The following is a 24,406-nucleotide window of genomic DNA, read 5'->3' on the forward strand; positions in this document are numbered from 1 at the left end:
GGCCCCGTGGTGCTGGCGGGCGGCTACACGGCCCCCCGAGAGAGAGAGCACACTGGGCCGGCTCTTCTCCCAGCACCTCAGCTGGGCAGCACTGGCCCCGGGCAGGGCTGGATCCAGCAGGGCAGCAGGTCCTGGCCATGGGGAGCGCTCCTGCCCGCCTGCGGCGCTGACACCCCTTCTTCCGGCAGGTTCAGCGTGGACGAGGGCCTCACCTGGAGCACACACAACTTCACCAGCACCTCGGTGTTCGTGGACGGGCTGCTGAGTGAGCCGGGGGACGAGACGCTGGTCATGACGTGAGTGGCCACAGGAGGTGGGCGGGCAGAGGGCAGCTGACCCCGAGGTGGACCTTGCTGCTCCGAGGCATGGTCAGCACGGGACTCCTCACCTCCCTCCCCATCCTCCTCACTCTCGTCTCCAACCTGGCACCTGCCTCCTTGTGTCTTACTGCCCACTGTCCTCTGTCACCCCCGGGGACATCTGTCACCTACTCAGGATGGCCTGGGTGGTGAGGGCTGGAACCGAGTCGGGGCAGCTCGAGTGGACCACTGCCCCAAGCTGCCTTCGCAGCCGTCATCTTCATCACCATTGTTATGACGAGCTGTTGGCACCTGGAGGGGCTCCCAGGCCTGCTTCCCAGTGAGGACCCGACACCCACATGGGCAGAGGGGCGGAGCCAGGCTGTGGCCTGGGTCAGGCTGGGCTCTGAGACTGCAGCTCAGGTCCGTGGGGTGCCAGGCCTCACTCTGGGCACAGTGAGGAGGGGGCGAAGGGGCATCGGGCATCCCTGTTGGGATCTGAGGGGGTAGGAATTGAAATAGGGTGCACGGGGCCAGAGCCTGGGTAAACGGGGTCCAGCTGTGGAAGGTCCTTCCTGAGCGAGCCAACCACCTGGGGGCTTGTTTGGGCAGAGCTGATCCACAGGCCAGGGCAGGGGTCTGAGACTCTGCATTCCTAATGGCTCTGCCGATTCTTGGTGTGCACCTTGGTGGGTGCAATGGGGCGCGGCTCTGTGCCCTCCTGCCTTTTACTGATAACACCCGCATGGGGGAGGCCAGGTTCCCCAAAATGCACATCTACCCGGAACCTGTGACTGTGTGGAAACAGGGTCTTCGCAGATGTGATGAATCAGGATGAGGTCACGCTGCTTGGGGGTGGGGGGCATGGGGAGCTAATCCTACGTCCTTATAAGAAGGAGAAGGATGAAGACCATCACGCAGGGAGAGTGTGAGCCCAGGCGGAGGCTGGAGGAGGCCAGGATCCCAGGACAGCTGGGAGCATCTGCGGGATCTGGGATCTGCAGGGAGCACCTGGTGGGATCTGCAGGGAGCACTCGCTGGGATCTGGAATCTGCAGGGAGCACCCACTGGGAGCTGGAAGAGGCAGGAAGGACCTTCCCCTAGGGCCCCACCCTGTGAAGGATAAGCCTCTGTTGTTTGCAGCCCTGTTTGTGGAAGTGTGTTGAGGCAGCCGCAGGGCCCCACAACGTTCCTGCTCCGTCAGGCGGCAGAGAGGACACCCGCACTGTGAACACCCAGTCTGCATGCGGTCAGTCTCCCTGCGTCCTCCTTCTCCCTGGGACAGGGCGGAAGCTCCCCAAGGGAGGCGCCCTCCCACTGACTGAGCGCCCCTGGCTCTGCACCGCAGCAGAGGCCCCGTAGGCCAGCCCTCCTCCGGTCATCCCAACAAGGCCTGCAACGTGCTGCCCCCTGTTCCTGGCCCTGGGGACACTGAGGACCCCCCAGAGCCTTGGTCCAGATTGGCAGACAGATCAGATTTAAGTGAAGAGTGGCACCCGGCATGCTTTGTCACTAGCATGAAAGATGCTGGAGTCCCAGGGCCAGCATGCTGGGGTCTGACAGGTGTCCTGGGCATCTCGGAGCAGCTGATCTTGAACTGGGACCAGATGGATAAGACACAGGCCCAAGGACAAGCGGCGGCTTGAGAAGGAGCCAGTGCGTTCCCCTGTTAGGATCTGGACTGACTGCCCGCTCCGGCTCCCTCTTTCCTGTGGCGGGTGGGCCTGGCCAGGGGGACAGCCGGCTGCATGACCCCCCTACCCCGCCTGCTCGGCCCGGGGTGGCCGCGGGCCCTCCCCCAGGAGTGGATTTCTGGCCTGGGAGCCTTTCCCTGGCGTGATCCCCTCCTAGCCCACGGCAGCCTCCACCCTGCGGCCCTGTCCGCTCTCCCATCTGTCTTGCCCTCCTGAACACCCCAAAGAGGCCCACCTGGATAAGCCTCCAGCCTCAGGCCGAACCTGGCAGGAAACTGCCCAGCACCAACAATGCTGCCCGCCACGCCCAGGCCCGCCTCCACCTGCGCGGCTCCAGGCCGTCCCCTCGTTAGCGGGGAGATCATGTGAAGGCACCCCAAGTTCCTCCGGCTGCCGGGGCAGGGCTGGGAGCACAACAGTCCTGGTCAGCCCACGGCTGCTGACCGCCACTGACCGCCACCACTTCTGTGCCCACCCCCAGGCTCCTGGGAACTCAGATGGCGTGGGCCAGAGGGACGCAGGAACAGGGAGTGCGGGTCCTCCCTCGGGATGGGCAGCCTCTGAATTCCTGGTGGACTTAAACTCGGTTTTAGTGACCCATCCCCGGGGGGCCTTCCCTGCCACCCCCAGGACAGAGGCAGCCTGGTGCCCTCCCTACCTCTTCCCCAGTACGGCCCCTTGGACAAGGGCCGAGGGGACGCTGTGCTGAGCCCCCCTCTATGTGACGGGGTGTTTTCATACGTGATCTCATTTTGTCCTCATAGGAAATGTCCACGGAGGGATTTATCCCCCTGCCCCCCTTTTCACAGGTGCTAACATCTCAGCAGTTCTGCACCAAGGGAGTGGTGGGTGCGGCCCCCCGTCACCTCAGCTGACCTTGGTCCCGAGAGCAGAGCAGAGGGCGGGGACCCCGTGATGCCATCCTAGAGACCCTGGGTGGGGTGCTTCCCCTGGACACCTGGTCGCTGCCGTGCCCCTGCCTGGAGACGCGTCATGTCACGTTATGTCACATTCCAGGCTCAGGTCAGGGGCGGGATGGAGGCCGGCTCCTCCTGGGCCCCAGCAGGTTGCCACCGTGTGTGTGGGCGAGGGCAGGGCTCTGTTTGGGGTGTGCGTGCAGGCCGTGTCGCAGGGCTGCCGTCCGCAGAGCGGAAAGCAGGAGCCAGAAATGCGGGCTCACAGGTGTGGGAAAGGGCCCAGCCGTGGGGTGCGTGATGGGCATGCGTCGGGCTGTGTCGTGTTTGTGCGGGTGCAGCGCACGAGCTGTTCTCAGGATAACGTGGTTTTCAGGAGGGGGACAGGCCGCTCGGCGGCAGGGGTGCCCAGAGCATCCCTATGGAGCTAAGACCCTCACACCCTGTTTCCATAACCGACCCAGCAGGCTTCGTTCTGGGGGACGGGAGACAAGGGCACTGACCGCAGGGAAAGGTTGAGGCTGGGACAGCAGGAGGCCCAAGGTCCCCGAGGACCGTCAGAGGCCCCCGGCCAGGGTGCAGAGGTGGGGATTTCATCTGCAAAGTACAGATAACAGTACCTACTTCGTGGGTCTGTGTCGGAGCAGAGGAATTGTGGCATTGTGTGTGTGAAGCTCCTCCTGTGCGCCGGGAGCCCACACCAACCATCCTGAAAGGGCACGGCTATCATCCCCATTTTAAAGCCACGGAAACTGAGGTACACAGAGGGAGGGAACCTGCCCAAGGTCACACACGGGACATGGGGCCTGCCTGGCTCAGAGCTGCCTTAGGAACACAAACTCCTCTTCACATATCAGGCTCGGATATTCAGAGCCAGCCATCAGGTCCCCAAGAAAACACTCCAAGACACTTCTCACCTGCCACCTTGGAGTGGGGTTAGGACCGTTTCAGATCACGACTGTCCTTCCCCAAGCATCAGTCCCTGTCAGCATGCTTGGAAAGGGACTGAGTATAGCAGGGTGTATAACCTCCCCCACCCAGATGCTCAGCCTCTAGTGATATGTCCTGAATGCTGTAGGATGGACTGGGGAAGGACCGGAAGTGCAGGCAGGGGCCCTCTTCTCTGGTTGTCTTTGGAGTCCAAGGGAAGCCCCTGAAACAGCAGTCCTTGCAGAGAGGAAGGGATCTGGGTATATGGTCAGTGAGCACTGAGGAAGAGGAAATGGCTCAGACAACCTGTGTGACCTGGGGCAAGTTACTCAACCTCTCTGTGCCTCAGTCTCCCTTTCTGTAAAATAGGGGTGGACTCACCTCACAAGTCCATGGTGGGGATTAGAGCAGACGGCACAGATGGAGCCCCGAGCCCATGACGGGTGCCCCGTGAATGGCGGCCCTTTAGAGAGCACCGGGGTGTCCATCCCTGCTTCCTCCACTCGCCAAGGCTGGGGCCGCATGGGGAGCAGGATGTGAGCACGGGCTGCGTCCTTCCCGTCCTGCCGCTGCCAGCAACGTGCTGACTCCTACTTCTCCTTGGATCCCCGGTTGTGCCTGGAAAAACAGCTTGTGGCCCCACTCAGCAGAGCTGGGTGTCCCAGGCACAGACACCCCAGCCTGGTACCCCTGACCTGGGGGTCCCAGGCACAAATCCCCCCGTGGTGCCCCTGACCCGGGGGTCCCAGGCGCAGACCCCTGGCTCAGTGACACTGACAGAGGCAGGAGAAGCCCGGCAGCAGCCAGCTGACCCCCTGTCATCTTCAGAACAGAAGCGAGGACCGTGGAAGGCAGTGGAAAGGCCTGGGTGGCAGCTGGGGGTTCTGGGCTCCTGACATGACTGCGCCCACTTTCTCGTCCATTGAGGGGGGCCATGGGGGGGCAACACCCACCTGTACAATCCATGAGCCACAGACAGCGTGTGCCAGTTGTGTGGACACCGGTGTTGGGACCACATACCTGTGGCCCGCTGGACACTTTGCTGGGGGCCGGGGGCTGTGGTGCCAGGGCCCAGGGGGCCAAGATACCAGGCGGCCGGGGGGTCAGCGGTACTGGGGTGCCAGGGGGCCGGGTGGCCAGGAGCTGGGTGCTGGGGTACTGGGGTGTCCCGGCACGGTCTGCGAGGCCAGGGGCGGTGTCACTGTGCCCGCTGCACCGCGGGAGCCGAGGCCCAGGGGAGGTGGTTTGTGCCAGGCCGCGGGCCGGGCTAGGGTGACTTCCCTCCCTGCCACCCTCCGTCCGCAGCGTCTTTGGCCACATCAGCTTCCGCTCCGACTGGGAGCTCGTCAAGGTGGACTTCCGGCCGTCCTTCTCCAGGCAGTGCAGCGAGGACGACTATGGCTCCTGGGACCTCACCGACCTCAAGGTGGGCCTGGGCACCGGGCAGGGCGGCCCCTCCGCGGCCAGCCCCCGTCCTGCGCGGCGGCACCGGGAGCCCCACCCCCGAGGGCTTCCCAGGACCCGGCGGCCCTCAGACCCGGCCTTCTGCTGGACTTGAGGGCCCCGCCCGGCGCCTGGGCTGCTCTGGGCTGGGGGCTCCGAGCCAACCGTGCGGTCCCGCGTGCTTGGGATCCCGGGTTCGTCCCAGGGTAGGCGGTGCTGCGGGGCCTGCGCTATACATGACCTAACACCCCCGGGGCGGGGTCTGGGACAGCCCACCCCAGAATCTCAGACACACAGATGTTTCTGGAACAAAAAGAGTAGTCACATGAAGCGAAATAAGGGCTGGAAGTGGCTCCCCTGCAGTCCAGACCAGGTCGTGCTGCCAGAACTGTGACAGGAGGGCCAGGGTTCCAGGACGGCTGGGGTTCCCGCACCTCGCACCTGTTGCTGCTCCTGTCACTGTTGTGGGGCGGGGGCAGGGCCTGCTGTGTCCACACACGCCCCGGAGGCCGCGGCTCCTCCGAGCTCCTGCACAGGTGTGCACTCTGCAGGTCTAGGGGACGAAGAGAAATGTAACAGGGACCTGGTTTCCAGCGGCCCTGCAGCCCCTCAGGCCAGGGGGAGCGTGTACACAGTGGGTGCTCAATGGATGCTTGCGGGCTGGGATGGGAGGGAGGCTGCCCCAGCGGGACCTCAGGCCCGCCAACCCCGTCCTGGGCCTTGGTTTCCCCATCTGGGAAAGGGCACATGCCCTGTGCGCCGACGGCTGCCGGGGGCTGAGGATCGGCTGTCCTGGAGACGGCAGGGTGGGCAGTCCAGCCTCTGGAGGGCAGTCGGCCCTCCTGGGCGGGCTCTCACCCCGCGTCCCGCTGCAGGGCGACCGCTGCATCATGGGCCAGCAGAGGAGCTTCCGCAAGAGGAAGTCCACGTCCTGGTGCATCAAGGGGAGGAGCTTCACGTCGGCCCTGGAGTCCCGGGTGTGCAGGTGCCGCGAGTCGGACTTCCTCTGGTGAGGACCGCCCGGCACGGGTCTCAGGCTCGCGGTCCTCCTGCCGCCTCTTGCTGTGCGCCAGGGCCAGCGCCAGGTCCAGCTGTGCCCCCGGGGGGAGTGCGAGGAGCTTGGGGAACCCAGGGGTGCGGTGGGGGGATGGGTGCCAGGAATCAGGAGGGTGTCCTGGGAGCTAGCGGCGCCCACCCAGCCTTCCCAGACTCCCAGAGCCTTGTTCAGGAAGCCCCTGGCCCAGCGCCTGCCTCCCTAGCCATCCTCAACCCTTGCCGTCCTGCTCCCCATTATGTGCTGGCCACCCCTCCTCCTGCATCTCCCTTCACCAATGTCACCAACGGGGGGTGGGGGGGTGGGCGGGCTTGTGCAGTGCCTCTCCCCCCTCCCCTGGCTGTCTCTAATCTCCTTTGGGATTGGTGCACCTCCTCCAGGCAGCCCTCCAGGACACCCAGGCTGGGCTCACTGCTCTCCTGTGAGTTCCCAGAATCCCCTCTGCATGCCTTCTCACCTGGAAGGTAGCTGATGTTCAGGCTGGACAGGGCCACGTGGACTTGCCTGTGATCCCATAAACGGTCATAGCAGACCCTTGCCGTGAGGCCTCCCCCCAGCCAGGCCCCCATCCCCACTGGTGCCTACCTCCCAACCCGGTTCTCTCTCCTCCAGCGACTACGGATTTGAGCGCTCCCCCTCCTCAGAGTCCGATGCCAACAAGTGCTTTGCCAACTTCTGGTTTAACCCCCTGTCCCCGCCAGACGACTGTGTGCTGGGCCAGACCTACACCAGCAGCCTCGGGTGAGCACGGCACGGGCCTCTTCGTCTCCCTCCAGGGGCAGAGCCACCATGGCAAGGGGAGGCAGCTGACGATGTCCTGTCATTGACCCTGCAGGGTCCCCATCTCAGCCCTCGTGAGGCAGCACCAGGGGGGTCTGTGCTCTGAGCTGCCTCTGAACAAGGAACGGAAGGATTAGGTACCTAAAGCTATAAACCCACAGTGTCAGGAGTTCCCAGGACCTTGTCTCTTAAGGTCTCTGCTTCTAGTTGAGGAAGTTTTGAGATGAAAGAAGACATCAGTGAACTTACTAGAACATCCCCATTACTTCCTCTGGGGAGGAGCAGGGCAGCAGGAGCTTGAGGGAGCAGGGCCAGATGTTGCAGGGTTTGGCCTCAGCAGTGTAAATTCCACCAGCCAGCAGCCAGCCATTCACCCATCATCCCTCCCTCCCTCCCTCCCTCCCTCCCTCCCTCCCTCCCTCCCTCCATCTCCCTTCCATCCTTCCATCCTTCCATCCATCATTCACCCATCATCTCTCCCTCTCTCCATCCATCCATCCATCCTTCCATCCATTCACCCACATCCCTCCATCCATCTGTCCATCCATTCATCCTTCCATCATTCAACCACCATCATCCATCCATCTATCCTTTCATCCATTCACCCATCACCTCTCCCTCCCTCCCCTTCCATCCATCCATCCATCCATCCATCCATCCATCCTTCCATCCATCGATCCTTCCTCCCATCCTTCCATCGTTCACCTATCATCTATCTATCCATGTATCCTCCACCCATCCATCCATCATTCACCTACATCCATCCATCCATCCATCCTTCCATCCATCATTACCCTGATCCTTCCATCCATCCATCCCCCTTCCATCCTTCCCTCCACACATCCATCCCTGCATCCATACATCCAGCAGCCAGAGCAGACGCTCTGATGCACCCACTAGGGCTTGGCAAGCAGACTGTTGTCTGACGTGTCAGAGCCAGCACCCACATCAAGGGTGAAGGGTTGCACGTCATACCATGAGCATACTCTGGGCACAAGGGTGCTCTGGGTGGGAGTAGCTCTTAGAATGTATTTTCTTCTAAATTAGTCCAATGTGTTTTGCATGATAAACCCCTGAACGTATACTCAGTGGCTGAGCTCTGGGGGCAGGAGGGGGCACCAGGCCTAGGGACGTGGGCAGAACCAGGCACTTTGGCTGTGATGCTAGTTTTAGGGACACAGAGTCCCGGTGTATCCTGAGGAAGCTTCACAAGTGGCAAGTCAGATGATGCTGTCCCTGCCGTGGTTTGCCTGAGGTCTCCTAAAAGTTTCATCAGAGCCCACGGTCTCTGCCCTCCGAACCCCTATCCGGCCTCCTCACAGCCCTGCTCCCTACTTTGTCTCCAGCTGCCCACCATAGGACCTTTGCCCACGCCGGTCCTGCTTCCTGTTCGCCCTTCTGGCTTCAGCTGAAGGGACGGATTCCCAGAGCTTGTCAGTGGTGATTTGACCTCATGGGGGTTGTAGAGCGATGCAGTCCGCCTCTCGCACTGGGCGGTCCCCCGGCAAGGGCAGGGGCTGTGCGTGCTCAGCCCATCCCCAGCAAATACATGGTGGATCAGGTGTCCTCTGGTGGGGTGGTGAGGAAGGGAGCCCCGAGGGGGCGTGTCGGCACACGGCCACGGCTGAGCCCCGGCCAGTCTTGGGCAGTTTTCTCTGCAAGGCCCCTGCATGTGGGCTGTGCCCAGTCACACCCTCGGCCACAAGGACAGCAGGTGTTAGGGTTGTCCTGAGCACTGTGACCACACAGGGAAGCAGCCAGCCAGGGAGCAGACCCTGCCATCACTGGTCACCCTCCACCCAGCCCGGCTTCTCAGCTCTGTCCGACCCAGGGCAGCGATGGCCCTCGGTGGGGCCAGGTGGAGGCCAGGAGGCTAGGAGGAGGCCAGGCATCCGTGGGGAGGCCGCCAGCCAAGAGACACAGCTCGCCGGCAGCGAGTCCCCCGGGCCGCGGGACTTGTGCCCTCCGCCGCCGTCCCTGCAGACCCTGACCTGCCCTCTGGCCGCAGGTACCGGAAGGTGGTGTCCAACGTGTGTGAGGGCGGCGTGGACCCGCGGCAGAGCCCAGCGCAGCTGCAGTGCCCGCTCACGCCGCCCCGGGGCCTGCAGATCAGTATCCGCGGCGAGGCGGTGGCCGTGCGGCCCGGAGAGGACGTCCTGTTCACGGTGCGGCAGGAGCAGGTGAGTTCGGTGTGCTGTCCCCGCTGGGCGCTTCCGCGGGGCAGGCAGGGGACGGGCGTGGGTGGGTGTCCCCTCTGCCTGCAGGTGGTTTAGAGCAGAATCATCCAGGCCAGCGTTTTCCAAGCCGGGGGGGTAGTGGGTGGGTAAGATGGGGCCCAAGTCACCTCGTAAGGATGGGATCCAAACCTCAGAGGACTGGAATATGGACGGGGGTGGGGAGGGTCACCGTGCAGCCAGCACACGAGGCGAGGACCCTTCCGCACATGGCGGTGTGTGTGTTTACTGGGCTCTGACGCTTCCAAGATTCATTCATTCCTGTGGGCGGCAATGCGTTAAACCTCTAATTATATTGATTTAGTTAATCTGGAATCTTCAGAAAAGGAGAAAGTTTTTTTTTTAAAAAAGACAAACCACTATTACTTATAATCCCAGAACCAAAGATAAATCCTGTAGGTAGATGATAGATACAGATTTATTTCTATGTCATAGATACAAAAATGTGAATTCCCTCCCAATCTTATGCTTCCTCTCGTCTTCTCTTTAGTATAAGTATTACGCATTCTTCTGACTTAAAAAAGAATCTATACTCACGATAGAACATTTGAAAAACGCCTGAAAATGTCGAGAATATAAATACCACCAAAACCCCCTGTTCCCCCCAAGGTAACAGCTTCGAAGTTTTGCATTTTCTTTTAGTCTTTTGAAATTAATACACAGCAAAGTTATTTTTCTGAGTATGGAAGTAACAGAGGCACCGTAGAACATCCAGAAACGGAACTCAGAAGAACTTTCCCAAACTCAAAGCGATGGGAGAGCAGGGAAGGGAAGCCCACTCGCCCCTGGAGGGAGACCTGCCCAGGATCCCCGGCCGTCTGCACACCCAGCTCTATTGCGCACTCGGGTTTTGGGTTAAGAAATAAGCTGAAATGAAGCGAGTTCAGCTTTATAACCTGTTATTTGCACAGGTCCTTCAGGTGGGGTGGGGTGATGATGACAGAGGTGTTTGCTGTTGCAAAGCAGGGACCCTGGTCTCATGCAGACAGAGAAACTGAGGCCAGAGGACGCAGAGTTGTATGTGTGGTGAGCGCCCATGTGCCCAGCCTCCCCAGTGTGCTCCTCCCACCCGATCTGTAGCCAGGGAAACCCCAGCTCAGAGACATGCAGTGACTCACCTGAGACCACACAGCAACAGGTGACAGAGCTGGCCCTGGGCCCCAGGCCTGGGGACTCTGCATGGACAACGCCTGGTCTGTGGCCTCCAGACTTGGGCTGAGCCTGGGGCAGGCCCTGGGTCTCACCCACTTCTGGTCCCTTCTGCTGATGAGCCTGGCCCTGAGACTCCTACTTGGGGCCTCAGGGGTGGCCCTGGGGTTGGGGGTAGGCATCTGTCACAGCAGCATCTTGGCCTTGGGGAGTGCGATGCCCCCCTCTGGGGGCGGGGCCCCTGGCCCCTCAGAGTGGACTCCCTGCAACTGTGCCCCAGTTGCAGCACAGACTCCCAGAAGAACGGCCTTCTGCTGCCCCCTAGAGCCTCCCATCTGGGTGAATTCTTCAGCGAGAACCAGGACAGGACAGGCCCATCAGCCTCCTCCCCGCCCCTGCGGGCCCAGCCTGGATTGCAGACGCCTGGGCCGCTGGAGGTGAGGGGAGTGCCCCAGAGATGCTCTTGTGAGAGATGTCTCCATTGCACACCTCTGTGTGGAAGAGGCCGCTGGCTTCCTCGTAGAGGTCGGGAGAGTGTGGGAGCCCTGTTGGGGTGGACATGCACACATGGGCGCACACTCACACTCTCATACACCAACACAGGGGCTCGGGCACACTCTCGCCACGTGTTCACACCCTTGTAGCCACTCACGCATCTGCACACTGACACACAAGTCACACCCACCCTCACTCAGGGGCCAAGCTGCGTGTGGAAAGTGCTGGATCTGGGGCGGGGGCCAAGTTCTGTGAGTATCTAAGAATTAAAAATAAGGGCTGATAGAGAGCCCAGAAATAGAGCCACACAGAAATGTGCAGCTGATCCTGACACGGGAGCCAAAGCATCCCAGTGGAGGGATGGAGCGCCGATAATAATGAGCTTCGGCAGGAACCTCGCACCTGGTAACAGATGGACTCAGAATGGACCCCAGAGGTCCACAGAGGTCAATGTAGAAAACTATTGGGGCACCTGGGTGGCTCAGCGGTTTAGCCCCTGCCTTCGGCCCAGGGCGTGATCCCAGGGCCCTCGGATGGAGTCCCACTTCTGGCTCCCTGCATGGAGCCTGCTTCTCCCTCTGCCTGTGTCTCTGCCTCTTTCTGTGTCTCATGAATAAATAAATAAAATCTTTTTTTAAAAAGTAGAAAACTATCAATCATCCAGGAAAAAGATAGAAAATATGCCAACCTAGGGCCAGGCCAGGCGTGTGTAGACACCAAAAGTATCATCCATAAAGGAAATTTGGCAAATCGGACTTTATCCAGGTGGGACGCTTGAGCTCTGAGGGAGACCCCCTGCAGAAGGTGAGAAACAAGCCATGAAGAAAATATTTACCCAGCACACATCCAGTGACCACTGGTACCCAGGACACGTCAAGAGCAGAAAGAAAACACCTGGTTAGGAAACAGGTAAAGGACACAGGGACGGTTCATCTCAGACAACAAGCAGGTGACCATTGAGCATAGGCAGTCGTTCAGCCTCACTGGCCACTAGGGAAATGGGAATCCAACCCCAGTGAGGTGTCACTGCACACCTATGAGATGGCCAAAGTAAGAAACAGCGACCCGACCAAGCACTGGTGAGGATGTGGAGAAGCCGGACCCCTCCTACATGGCTGCTGGGAGGATGAGATGGTACCGCCACTCTGGAAAACCCTTGGGCAGTTTCTCAAAAAACTAAACACACAACCAGCAAGTGCGCTCCTGGGTGTTTTGTCTCGGAGGAATGCAGACTTGTGTCCACACGGAACCCTGCCCGCGAGCGCCCACCACAGCTTATTGCAGAAATGCTGGGAACCGGGAACACCCGGATGTCCTCGGAGGGGTGTCTGCTTGGACAGTGGTGCAGCCACAGCTTGGGACACTACTCCCCGTGAAAAGGAGCAGATTCCTGCCACGAGCCACGACCTGGGTGAGTCTCCGGAGAATTAAACTGAATGAGAAAAAGGCAACCCCAGTGACTCTGTGCTGTCGAGCTCCATTTATAGGACATTCGTGAGATGACAAAGTTGCAGAAACGGATGGATGTGTGGCTGCCAGGGTGTCAGGGGTGTGATGGCAGCGCTGGCTCGGTGGCCCTGCCCCCCAGCGGTGTCCATGTCTGTATCCTAGTTGGCCCGTTCTGGTTTCCGGCAGGTGTCAGCACTGGGCATGCGGTGCGGGACACACAGGATCTCTGCCTCGGTCCCTACACATCCACGCGAGCTGGTGGTGGTCTCAGAATAAGATGTCCACGTCTTCTTAAAGTGCTCGGCAGCACACAGAGCAAGGCGGGTGCCGGGGTGGGGTGACGGTGACAGATCTCTTCTCCACTCTCGTGTTTGCTGCTTGTCGGCGTGGCCACTGGACTCCTTTCTGACCAGGGGGAGAAATGACAAGTTATCTTAACCGAGCGAAGTGTTTAAATAGTTCAGCGAGCACCAGCGAGTGGCCCACAGGCAGGAGCTCGGGGTCCCCAGGGGTGCTGTGGCGCCATGTACTCCTTGAAGCCGCAGGGGCCTCCAAGGGGCTGCTCCACAGGAGCACTGGATGGTGAGTCCGGCAGTCCCCGGGCTCTAGCCCAGCGCATGGGGACCGTAGAATGCCACGGGAGTAAGCTGTTGTCACCAGTGACCACGTGCTACAGGCATAAAGCAGCACATGCTTCTCTCCCGGTTTCGGGGGCTGGAAGTCTGAAATTAAGGCATCAGCAGAGCTTGGCTCCCACCGGCGGCTCCGAGGGGTGGGAGGAGGGTCTCTTGGCTCAGGGCTGTGTCGCCATGGTCTCCACCTGTCGTCACGTGGCCGTCTCTTCTGTGTCCCAAGCCCCCTCCCCTGGATGGGAACCCATCCTGCTCCGACGTGACCACATCGTAACCAATCGCTTCTGCAAAGACCCTATTTCCAGCGAAGGCCACCTTCTGAGCTCCTGGGGGACGTGGACCTGGGGGCACAGACACTGATCACCCAGTCCCCGTAATTGTGGGGCAAGTTAAGTGAGCACGATTCATGGGAAAGGACTCTCCTCGGGTTTTAAGGCTCAGCAGGTGCAGAATGAAAGGATTCTAAGTGGTCAGCACTATTCCTGTGTTGTTCTGGGTCACCAGGAAGTGGGGTCCGGGGTGTTCCCACAGGGACAGGCGGCAGGAAGGAGCGATGGGGCCGGGGAGGTACAGCATGAGGACTCTTCCTCGCTGTGAAGCCAGGAAGGATATTGCTTCCCGTGTCCTTCCCCGATTCCCTGCACCTGTGAGCTGCCCTGACTGCTCCCCTCTGCAGCCAGGTGGCCCGGGCCTGGGCCCTGCTGCCACCCCCGTGCATCTCTGCGGCTCCCGGGCCTTGCCTGCCACCCGCAGCCCTGCCTGCCGGGCCGGAAACCCCAAGGGCGAGGCAGGTTCCCGGGGTCCCGGGGCCCACGCCTTCTGGGGGGAAGAGCGAGCACCTGAGCCGCTCGCTGCTGGCCCGTCCGCCTTCCGGTCACTCCTCGGTGGCCTCGTGCTATTTCCTGCAGGGTGATGTCCTGACCACCAAGTACCAGGTGGACCTGGGGGACGGCTTCAAGGCCGTGTACGTGAACCTCACATTGACCGAGGAGCCCATCCGGCACCGCTACGAGAGCCCCGGCGTCTACCGCGTGTCCGTCAGGGCGGAGAACGTGGCGGGCCACGACGAGGCCGTGCTCTTCATCCACGTCAACTGTAAGTCTGTCACCCCTCTGAGGCCACGAGCCACCCCCTGGGGCAGAGAGAACCCAGTCTTCGGGGAAGTGCGGGAGACCCCCAGGGCTGCCACAGGACCCCAGGCCTCGGAGGGCGAGCCCGAGGGCTCTAGGTGGGGCTGCCGGCGAGGCTGGGGAAGTGATGCAGTTGGCGGGGACCAACGAGCCCCCTCGGAGGTGGCCAGCGCCCCGACGTCCTCTAAGCCGGGCCTTTCCCGGGCCCCCGCAGCCCCCCTGCAGGCGCTCCACCTCGAAGTGGTTCCTGTGGTTGGCATCAACCAGGAGGTGAACCTCACGGCCGTGCTGCTGCCTCTGAACCCCAACCTCACCGTCTTCTACTGGTGGATCGGCCGCAGCCTGCAGGTACACTGGCCCCCGGATGGGAGTGGGCGGCAGGGCGCTGCCCCGGGGCCTGGGCAGAAGGACACAGCGTATGACACTGTGGCATCGGGGCACGCACACGCCGGCCTTTCTTGCTGAGCATCTGCTCGGGTCCCTGGCTGGGTCTGAGTCTGGCGGACATGGGACAAAGTGGACCAGACCCTGCCTTTTCCTGGGGACAGTGATGTGAGCAAATCAGGTGACCTGAGTTGTGATACATGTCACGAGAAGGGGACAGGGGAGGTGTCGTGAGCTCCAGGGATGATCAGGCCATTTCTAGTCTGGGTGTTGGTGTGGTCAGGGAAGGCTTCATGGAGAAGGGGACCTCTGGGGCTGGACCTGATGTCAGAAGCCCCACCCAGTGCCCTGGGTCATACTCTGTAAGCAATGGGGAGCCACAGATGGTAGCTGCTGGGAGGGCTGGAGGGTCTGAGCCCAGGCACCCTGGGGACCCACAGAGGGCCATCCTTCGCTCGTTCAATGGGCTGCACCCCAAGCAGAAAGACCCCAACAGCGCCTGAAGGCCCAGACACAGGGCCCAGTGGGGAGGAGCAGGAGGCCCCAGATTGTGTTTCTCTGGAATGGGGAGGGTGAGGAAGGCACTAGGCTCTGGGTTTGAATCACAACTCAGCTACCTGCAGCCCAGCTCTTCGGGCAGGTCCTGGAAGAAGGGGACACTGGGGTGCTGGGTCCAGGCTGGACTGCCTTAGAGCTGCTGGCTCGGGGGGGGCTCCCGTGCCCCCGGTGCTGCCCCGTGTTGTGGCCAGGGCAGGGATAGTGAGCGTGCTCAGTGAGGCCCTGGGCAGCGGATGGGCCGCTGTCCTGCGTGGGGACCGCCCACCACCCTGGCCCTGACCCCTGCTCCGGCCCCCACAGCCGTTGCTGTCCTTGGAGAACTCCGTGACCACGCGGTTTGCAGACACGGGGGACGTGCGTGTGACGGTGCAGGCGGCCTGTGGGAACTCAGTGCTACAGGACTCCAAGGTGGTCCGCGTGCTGGGTGAGTCCCCTCCCTGGGTCACGCAGCATGTCTCATCCCTCACAGGAGCCTCGGGTTCGAGTGATGCAGGGAGCATAAGCCGCAGACACCCTGGTGATGCAGGCAGCCGCAGGCTAGAGAGAGGAGTCAGTGAGCATGGCTCTGACGCTCCCCGGCTTCTCTGGCCTCAGTTCCCCTCTCTGTGACATGAGCATGGGTGCGTCCTTGTGTCCTGTAGCACCCGTGGGCCTCACATGGCACAGACGAGGGGGCGGCTAGGCACTTGTCAGGGTCACCCAGCGATGTCTCCCTGGAGCCCGACCCCTCCCACAACGCCTGTCAGCTGAGCCCCTAACAGCCTTTGTTGAGACTCCTTCTGAATCTGCATCCTGTTTCCTGGCGCTCACTGGGGCCCCCAGCTCCTTCACAGGGGACATTTACCATAGGAAATGAATCGAATCCTAAGGATGGAAGACACTCGCTCCCGCCCAGCATGCTGTTGGCCCCATCACACCCATAAAACCTGTTTGCTTTGAGAACAGCCTCTCCTGTGGACAGCAGCCATCAGTCAAATATTCAGCAGGCCTGCCTTTGGCTGTTCCTTTGTTCACAAACATGTGTGCACAGGGGTCTAAGCCCAGAACTTGGAAATAATCACCACCTCCCCTGCTGTGAGACACCGAGTTCTCTGGTCACAAAAGCCCTCTGGTCGCTCATCCCTGCAAAGCCTCCCCTCATTTCACAAGTGAGAAACCTGGGAGGAACATGGACAGAGTACAATGAGCTCTGAGCCTGCCAGCTGCAGGGCCTGCTCACCACCACCAGTGGCTCTGGAGTGGGCCTCTGAACTGGGAACCCCAGGACACGTGAGGGAAATGTGGGGTCTCTGCCCTTGCGGGACTCTTACTCTGGTGGGGAGACCAGCCCATTGAAGTCCGTGGATCCCTGGGGGATGGAGTATGCACATCCTTGAGAGTGCATGGGGCAGATCTCATGGTGCGTGTGCCAGGCCCTCCCTCCCTGGTGGGCACCGGTGTGTTCATCATCATGGTTGTCAGCAGCATTGTCATGGTCGTTTACTAGGTGCCAGTCAGTGAGGTGGGCCCTGCCCAGCCACTGGCACAAGGAGGACTCTTGTTTTCCAAAAGTGGACCACGGGGCCCGACCGCAGGGCTGTCCCGGGCCATCTGGGCTGGGTGGCCTCCTGTGGGGGCAGAGCCACGCTGCCCAGGACTGACCGGCTCTCCCGTCTCTGCCTCTTTTCAGACCAATTTCAGGTGGTGCCTCTGCGGTTTTCCAAGGACCTGGATGCGCACAATCCCAACACCCCTGAGTGGAGAGAGGACGTGGGCCTGGTGGTGACCCGGCTGCTCTCCAAGGTGCTCCCGGCCAGCCAGCGCCAGAGCCTCCCAGCACCTGTGGGCGTGTGCCCCGGAGGAGGGGAGGGGGGCAGAGGGGGAGGGGAGGGGCCAGACCTCCAGGGCGGGGTGGGCGGCCTCAGTCTCTGTGACCTGGCCTTGGGCTGGCACCCCTGGTGCTTGGAGGATCTGCTGCCCTGGCTCTAGGGGACACGTGGCTGCAGCGCCAGCTTGCAGGGGAGGGACAGGCTGGCATCGTCCATGCACATTGAGTGAGCACCAGTTGTGTGCCCAGGACACAGTTTCTCTGAGGGCCCACAGTCTCCTTAATGTGATTCTTATTTCTTCACGGAGTTTCTCTTCTGGGCTGGACACTGGAGGCAGAGATGAGTGCATCTGCCTGCTGCCCTCGGGGAACTCAGAGCACAGACAGGCAGTGCTCCTGGGGGCAGAGGACACTCAGGGCCTTAGTCCTGCAGTGAGAAGAAGACCAGCCCTCGAGAGTCATCCAAGGCTGTCAGAGGCCGAGGCCTGTTCTGGCCATGACTCCCTTCAGCCCAGCAGTAATGCTGCAGATACTGGCCTGGGCATTGAAGGGTGAATAGGAGTTTGCTGCATGAAAGTGCTTGGAGTGGGATTTTCAGGAGGCCGAGGACCCGTGTATGCTGGGCTTTGTGGGTTGAAGGAGTTGTAGGGTCAGGAACTCTGACAGCCGGGAGGACATTAGCCAGAGAGGGGCCTGCTCCCCTGCACCCAGCCACAGTGCAAGGAGTGGACTGGAGGGGGCAGGCCCAGCCTGGGGGGAGGCAGATCTCAGGAGTGAGGGACCAGGAGGGCGGTAGGAGGTGGAACGTGATGCTACAGGGTCCTGGGGCCATCCCATGATGTGTAGGGGTCAGGGATAGCTCGCAGGACAGATGGCCAGGACCTGGACGGGCCTAGAGCGGGGAGGGGGTGTCCTGGGGGCCCTGGCGCAGGGCCGGAACAGAGAAGGCAAGCAGATCAGAGTGGCCTTTATGTGTCCCCGCAGGAGACCAGCGTCCCCGAGGAGCTGCTGGTGACCGTTGTAAAGCCGGGACTGCCCACCCTGGCCGACCTGCACGTGCTCCCGCCCCCTCCCACACCTACGAGGAAGAGGAGCCTCACAAGCGACAAGGTATCTCCTGTCCTCCCTGCAGGGCTGGCTGAGGGTTTGGCGGCCCAGTGGTCTCAGGGGCTCATCACCACGTGAAGGCCCATTTCTCACCGATCACTGCCCCACACAGTCCTCCTCCATCTGTGGCCACACCTCCTGGGGCTCCGGTGGCCTCCAAGGTCACTGTTTGAGGCACTGGGGAGGCACAAGGGCACCGGGGCCAGACCGCAGCCCTGGGGGATGTGCCCACCTCCTTTCCTGTTCTGGGGCTGGAGCTGCTCACCCTGGAGCCAAGCTAAGCGTGAGGGCCGAGAGCTCCCAGGGCGTGGGGTCAGGACAGAGCAGAAATCAGTCCCCATCCCATTAGCAAGTCTTCACGGTGCAGAACAACTTCCAAATAATAATAGCCCTCATCTGGTGGAGCGGACCCGCCACGTGGGGGGCCTGGGATGGGGACCCGAAGTACGTCGGAGCCGCCTCACACCCCCTGGGGTGGCTGTAACTCTTCCCGAAGCAGACGGCAGCTGGGGTTGATGCAGAAATGGGGGAACCCCCCATGCACAGCCGTCAGCAGGTCCCCAAATGGGGAGGCAGCCCCGCCCCTGGGCACGCAGTGGGCAGAACCGAGACCGTGCATCTGCATGCATGTGCACACAGATGTTCACGGTGGCCCAGAGGTGGCAGGAGTCACACGTGCATCAGTGGGTGGGGGTGGGGGGATGAGCAGGATGCGTCCACGCACACGCGGAATCGTGCTCGGCCATGAAGAGGAAGGGCGCTCCGACACCTGCTACCACTTGCATGAACCCTGCAAGCAAGATGCGGAGAGAGGGAAGCTGGTCATAGAGGCCACCTGCGGCATGATCGCATTTGGGGAAACACCCAGAATAGGCCAATGCGCAGAGGCAGAAGGCAGAAGGCGGAGGTGGTTGCCAGAGGCCGGGGAGTTCTGGCCCACACCAGGTTTCCTAAGGGATGATGAAAACGTTCTGGAAACAGATAGTGGTCAGCTGCACGTATCCTGACAGCCGAGGAACGAACACTTGAAGAAAGTACCTGTTATCTCAAGAAAAGATGAATGGAAGCTCAGCTGCCCCCAAGTCACGGGGCAGGCGCTCTCGGAGGCCGTGTGGGTGGCTGAGCGGTGCTGAGCGGGGTGTGACACAGGCCTCGGCACCCATGGGGTGGGTGGTGGCGCCTCGTTCCCCGGGCGAGGGAAGAGGCGCTCCGTGGGGTGAGCATCAGGTCGGATGGAGGGGACATGGAGCCGACGGCCGCCCTGGCTGCAGGGCCACGCTCCACGCCTCGCCCAGGCTGCCTCCCACAGACCCGTGACCATGTGGGCCTGACCCCCAGCATTTCCCCGAGGGCTTCCTCCTCCACATCTGCACCTGGGGGCGCCCAGGCCTGCCAAGCCCCCGGCCCCTGCCGATGCAGCGTCTCCAGGGCTGGGACAGCAGAGGCTTGAGAGTGACTGTACCCACTTCTCAGATGGGGAGCTGACTACAGAGGCTCGGCACAGCATAGGGAAGGCACGGCTGGCCCCGGGGACCTCCCTCACTTGGGAGCACCCCCATCCATCCCGCCCCCAAGTTGACGAGCAGACCAGCTAATGCTGCAGTAGTCAGGGGTGGGCACTTAGGAGAGATTTGGAAGGAGGCAGAGGAGGCACAGGTACCCCCGGCCCCGGTGCCCTGAGCACTGAGAGTAAGCCACGTGCCCGAGGCCGGTGAATAATCACAGGACTGTCCTGGCCACGGGCAGTGCGGTGGCCACTGTCCCTGGCTGGGCGCTGGGCGCAGGCTCGAGGCATCTTGCAACGTGTTCCTTTGAAGCCTCATGTTGACCCTCGAAACTGAGATGCATCTTCTCCAGGCCACGTGCCTCCCGGGACCCTTCAGAGCCAGGGCTGCTGTGGCTTGACGTCTCACTCCCTGACACGGCCCCCGCGTCCCCAGGGCACACCAGGTGCTAAAATGCTGTGCTTGGAGGCTGAGTTTGGCCCCAGGAGTGTCCCACTCAAGGCTCCCCAGAAGGGGAGGCCCCCTTGCCCACCACCTCTATACCCGCCCTGTGGAGGGATGACCCCCGAGCGTTCACAGGGGCAGCTGGTTCCCCTCTGAGCACCAGGAGAGCTCCCTCCACGAAATGGCAAAGCCCCCACATTTCCCACCCCATGATCCAGCAACACCAGCTCCTGGGACAGTGATCCCTCATGGGTGGGGTCACTCCCTCCTGGGTCACCTGTCTTGTCCTTGGTCTTCCTCTGAGAAGCCTTCCTGGACCACGGCCAGGGCCAGGGCCTCCTGGAGCACCCTGGGTTCCCCAGCTTCACCACACCCTGTGGTCCCAACCAAAAGGGGAGCCCTTAGGCCCAAGTGGGTCACCTTTGTGTCCCATCATAGGTTCTCAGTGCAAGTTGGCTGGTGGGCAAGTATTCCCGTTTTATAGATGAAGAGACTGAGACCTACGGAGTGCCCCTCCAACCCCTTGGCTCTGGAGAGTCCGAGCAGACGTCTGCCCAGCTCCCTGCTCCCTCCGGGGGTTCTGGAGGACCCTCCTGACTCTCCCCTTCCTGCTTGCAGAGACTCATGGCCATCCAGCAGGTGCTGAAGGCACAGAAGATCAGCTTCCTTCTGCGGGGCGGGGTCCGAGTCCTGGTGTCCATGAGGGACACAGACACAGGTGAGGGGCCAGGTGTGGGCTCGCCCCTGCAGGGTAGGGTGGGTGTGCATCCTGCCCCCCAGGTGACACCATTAGCAGGGTGGCCGGGGGCAGACAGCCCCTCCTGGCTGGGTGGTCGCCTCTGATTACGACCAGGTCAGACCCAGGAGCCTCGCTCCCTGCGTGGATGCAACACGGAGCTCTGGCTTTAATTTACACATTCAGGGTCTCGATGACCTCGGCCCCCACCCCCGCCGTGAGATTGTCCTCTCTGGGTCACACGTGTGACCTTTCCTATTTTGGGCAAGAATGTTCGCAGCAGCTGAGCAGCTTCTCTGTGCTCTGTAGAGACATGGTGCCCATCGCGAAATGTGGCAGGCTCGCCGCACGCCAGCAGAAGTGCACACAGGCATTCTGTCCACCTTCTGGAAGGCAGCCCAGGGCCCGTGTGTCACAACGGGAGTCCTGGGCGCTGAGGTTCCCCGAGGCTTCCCAGGCCCCTCAGCCACACCCGAGGACCTGCCAGACCGTGTGAAACGCCTTCCTGTCCAAGGAGACCAGGGCTGGGGACGGGTGGCGCCCCGCTGACCTCCAGCTGCTTTGCTTGCAGATTCTCAGAGGCTGGGAGGCACTGGTGGCTACTGGGCAGTGGCGGTCCTCTTGGTCATCGGACTCTTCGCGGTGGGCGCGTTCATCCTCTACAAGTTCAAAAGGCAAGGCTCCCTGGCCGCTGGGGCAGGCAGGGCGCAAGGTCGGGCCTTGGGCAGCGGCTTCCCAGCCAGGGGAGGGCACTGGTCTAGGCCCACGCTGGGTTCCCAGTGGCCCCAGTCCTGCAAGGCAGGTGGAGAAGGTCGCTCAAGACCCCATGGCCCCTGCAACTCCCACTTTGCGACCCACCAGCGTCCCAGCCTTATCTCCCTCCGCCCCACCCTGCCTGCGAGGGAGGCCACGTGGAGACTGGGGTGTGTCAGAGGTGGGAAGTGGACCTGAGACCCAGATTTCTGGTGCTGAAGCCAGGGCCCCTTCTGACCCCGAAACAGCACCAGGTCGAAGCTGGTGTTGGCAGAGCCACCAGGACTAAGTCCAGGTGTTCGCTCCCGGTGGCACAGAGAGGCTCCCTCGCCGGCCAAGGCCCCTGCTGGGCCCCCTGAGCAGCCAGGTCTTTCGATGGATGACAGATGCACTTGACCCTTAGCGAGGCAGGTGCATGTCCCCTCTGCCTCCTCGGCATTTCTGGAGCACCTTTGCGTCGGCCATGTGGACGGCTGCTAACTTTTTTTTTTTAAAGATTTTATTTATTCATGAGAGACACAGAGAGAGAGAGAGAAAGGCAGAGACACAGGCAGAGGGAGAAGCAGGCTCCCTGCGGGGAGCCCGATGTGGGACTCGATCCCGGGACCCTGGGACCACCGCCTGAGCTGAAGGCAGATGCTCAACTGCTGAGCCACCCAGGAGTCCCCAGATGCTGACAACTTAATCCTGATTGAGGCAGGGGTCCCCGTGTCTCCACTTGAAGAGTCATCCCCAGCCTCAAGGCTCTGCACCTGCATCTCCTCCTGTCCCTGCACCATGCACATGGGTATCGGGCTGAGCTCCACACATACGGCAGGGGAGGGCCCGGTATTACCCAGAGGCACCCAGGCACCCCACCCTCAGTGAAGGGGCGTCCCTGCTCCCCACCCCACTCCCTCCTCATTGTCCCCTGCCATTCCAACACTCAGGTTCCCACAGAGACCGGCCGGGGGGTGTGGTCTTGCCAAGTTAGAGCCTCAGTCTCCTGAACTGTGGAATGAGCGTGCTGGTCCCCGCCCCGGGGGTGTTAAGGGCACGAGTCCTGCCAGCCCCTCCCCTACCGTGCTAGTGTGCATGGGAGCCCCGCGTCCCGTGTATTGGCAGAGATTAAACAAGAAAGGAGGGGCTTCCAGCCATCTCTGCCCGTCCGGGTCTCTGTGACTCTGTCCTGGAGCACCCTTCACCCCGAGGGCAAGCCCATCCAGACCGAGGGACGGCCCAGCACAGGGCCCGGACCAAGCTCCTGCCCTGCCCCTGAGCGGCTCGGCAGCTCCCCGTCCCCAGCCTCAGCTTCCTCACCTGTAAAAGGGGACAGATGGGCTGGGGCCGGGCTGGGGTGGGTGGGCTGTGCATGTCAGGCTGCAGGGCAGAGCGGGTGAGGTGCTTCTCTGACTTGGGGCAGGGTTGGAAGCATCCCCGCCCCCCGCCATTTCTCTGCCCCCTTGGACATCAGTCTGGACACGGGTGTCACCTGGGCTTTGTCCAAGGCAGGGTTGGCTGCTCGAGGCCACAGAGGGAAGGAATCCTGTCCTCTTTGACAGTGTTCCGCAGACCCCCTGAGGGGCCAGATTGCAGTTCCCTAAACTGCTCCAGGTGATGGCACATGGTGTAAAAGGTCCAGAAGGAAACCACAGCCCTGCACCTGGTGGCGGAGGGGAGAGGGAGGAGGAGGATGGGGAGGAGCCTGAGTCAGCCCAGAGGGTGCCCCGAACAGGGCGGGTGGTGTAAGTGCTGGTCTGCCACCTGGCACGTCCAGGGTTGTCACTAATCATGCTTATGACGGCAGGAGGGGTCTCCTTGGAAACAGCAGAGCACAGTTTGGGGGCGAGCGTGCACCCCAGGGTGCTGAGTCACACAGGGAAGGCGAGCCCAGCAGACTGAAGCTGGGCAGCAGAGAAATGCCCCGCTGGTCCTGAGGCCCTAGGGTCTAAAATGGCCCGAAGGCCGGGGGCTCCAGGGAGCTGCGTCAGTTGCTGGTGGTGTAGCAGGCAGCGTGGGCTGGGCTCAGCCGCCGTAACAAACAGCCCCAACGGCTTAGAGGCTCACAGCCACCAAGGGCCGATCTCTCCCTCGTGCTGTGCCCTGGAGCTGGGAGGGCTAGCTTCTCGTTGCCACTCGGGGCAGGGCCTTTTCGGGATGCAGGAGCTGCAGCAGAGGGAAGTGAGTTCTGGAGGCTCCAAGTCATTCTCTCCGTGTTCCATCCTGGAGGTGACACGGGTTACCCTCAGTCACCCGCAGGGGACAGAACTAGTCTGGCCCAGCCCACAGGCCTGAAGGTGCAGAACTGGCTGGGCCTGGTGGGCCGCGTCCGAGAAAGCCCACTCCTTCTCAGGGACCTTCCGGGTTTCACCCAGACGAACGAGGCATCGGGAGGGAAGCCCAGGGCCTCGGGGGCTCACAGGAGGGAGGGCTTCCCAGAGGAGGTGGGTTTGGAGCAGAGACGGGGCAGCAGAGGAGAGCCAGGAGCGGTCCGGGCCCAGAGGCCTGGCCAGTGCCCTGAGCCCCACCTCTGCCCCGCAGGAAACGCCCCGGGAGGACCGTGTACGCCCAGATGCACAACGAGAAGGAGCAGGAAATGACGAGCCCCGTGAGCCACAGCCAGGGCGTCCAGAGCGTCATCCAGGGTGAGGAGTTTATAGATGATGATCTCGACTCGCAGACTCTAGGTAACGCCCGCCCTGAAAACCCCCCTCCCCACCCTCCTGTGGGTCCCCGCCTGGCCGCCTCTGGCCAGCTAAGTGCACAGGACCCGGGGCCAGGCAGACGGTGGTGCCGTGTCCCCTCCATCTGACGACGGGGTGACCGGAGCTGAAATCACAGGCCTGGGGACACCGGGCACCATGTCTGGCCGTACCCCGGCCCCCCGTCCAGCCCCCTGGGGGAGGCTGTTTGTCCGGGGAAGCTCTGTT

At 61.9% G+C, this 24,406-nt stretch overlaps 1 protein-coding gene across 1 annotated transcript in view; it reads left to right on the forward strand.

The window, feature by feature from the left end:
- Nucleotides 1-24,406, forward strand: part of SORCS2 (sortilin related VPS10 domain containing receptor 2) — a 459,215-nt gene that overhangs the window by 429,840 nt on the left and 4,969 nt on the right. Inside the window, exons 14-26 of the mRNA XM_025437086.3 lie at nt 189-296; nt 5,143-5,263; nt 6,156-6,289; nt 6,947-7,075; nt 9,123-9,294; nt 13,982-14,168; nt 14,418-14,551; nt 15,446-15,569; nt 16,815-16,927; nt 17,937-18,062; nt 20,627-20,726; nt 21,316-21,418; nt 24,018-24,121. Coding sequence (XP_025292871.3) covers nt 189-296; nt 5,143-5,263; nt 6,156-6,289; nt 6,947-7,075; nt 9,123-9,294; nt 13,982-14,168; nt 14,418-14,551; nt 15,446-15,569; nt 16,815-16,927; nt 17,937-18,062; nt 20,627-20,726; nt 21,316-21,418; nt 24,018-24,121 — 1,655 coding nt within the window. The remainder of the gene's footprint in view (nt 1-188; nt 297-5,142; nt 5,264-6,155; nt 6,290-6,946; nt 7,076-9,122; nt 9,295-13,981; nt 14,169-14,417; nt 14,552-15,445; nt 15,570-16,814; nt 16,928-17,936; nt 18,063-20,626; nt 20,727-21,315; nt 21,419-24,017; nt 24,122-24,406) is intronic.

Source organism: Canis lupus, chromosome 3 (assembly GCF_003254725.2).
Source record: "Canis lupus dingo isolate Sandy chromosome 3, ASM325472v2, whole genome shotgun sequence".
NCBI classification, from domain to species: Eukaryota; Metazoa; Chordata; class Mammalia; order Carnivora; family Canidae; genus Canis; species Canis lupus.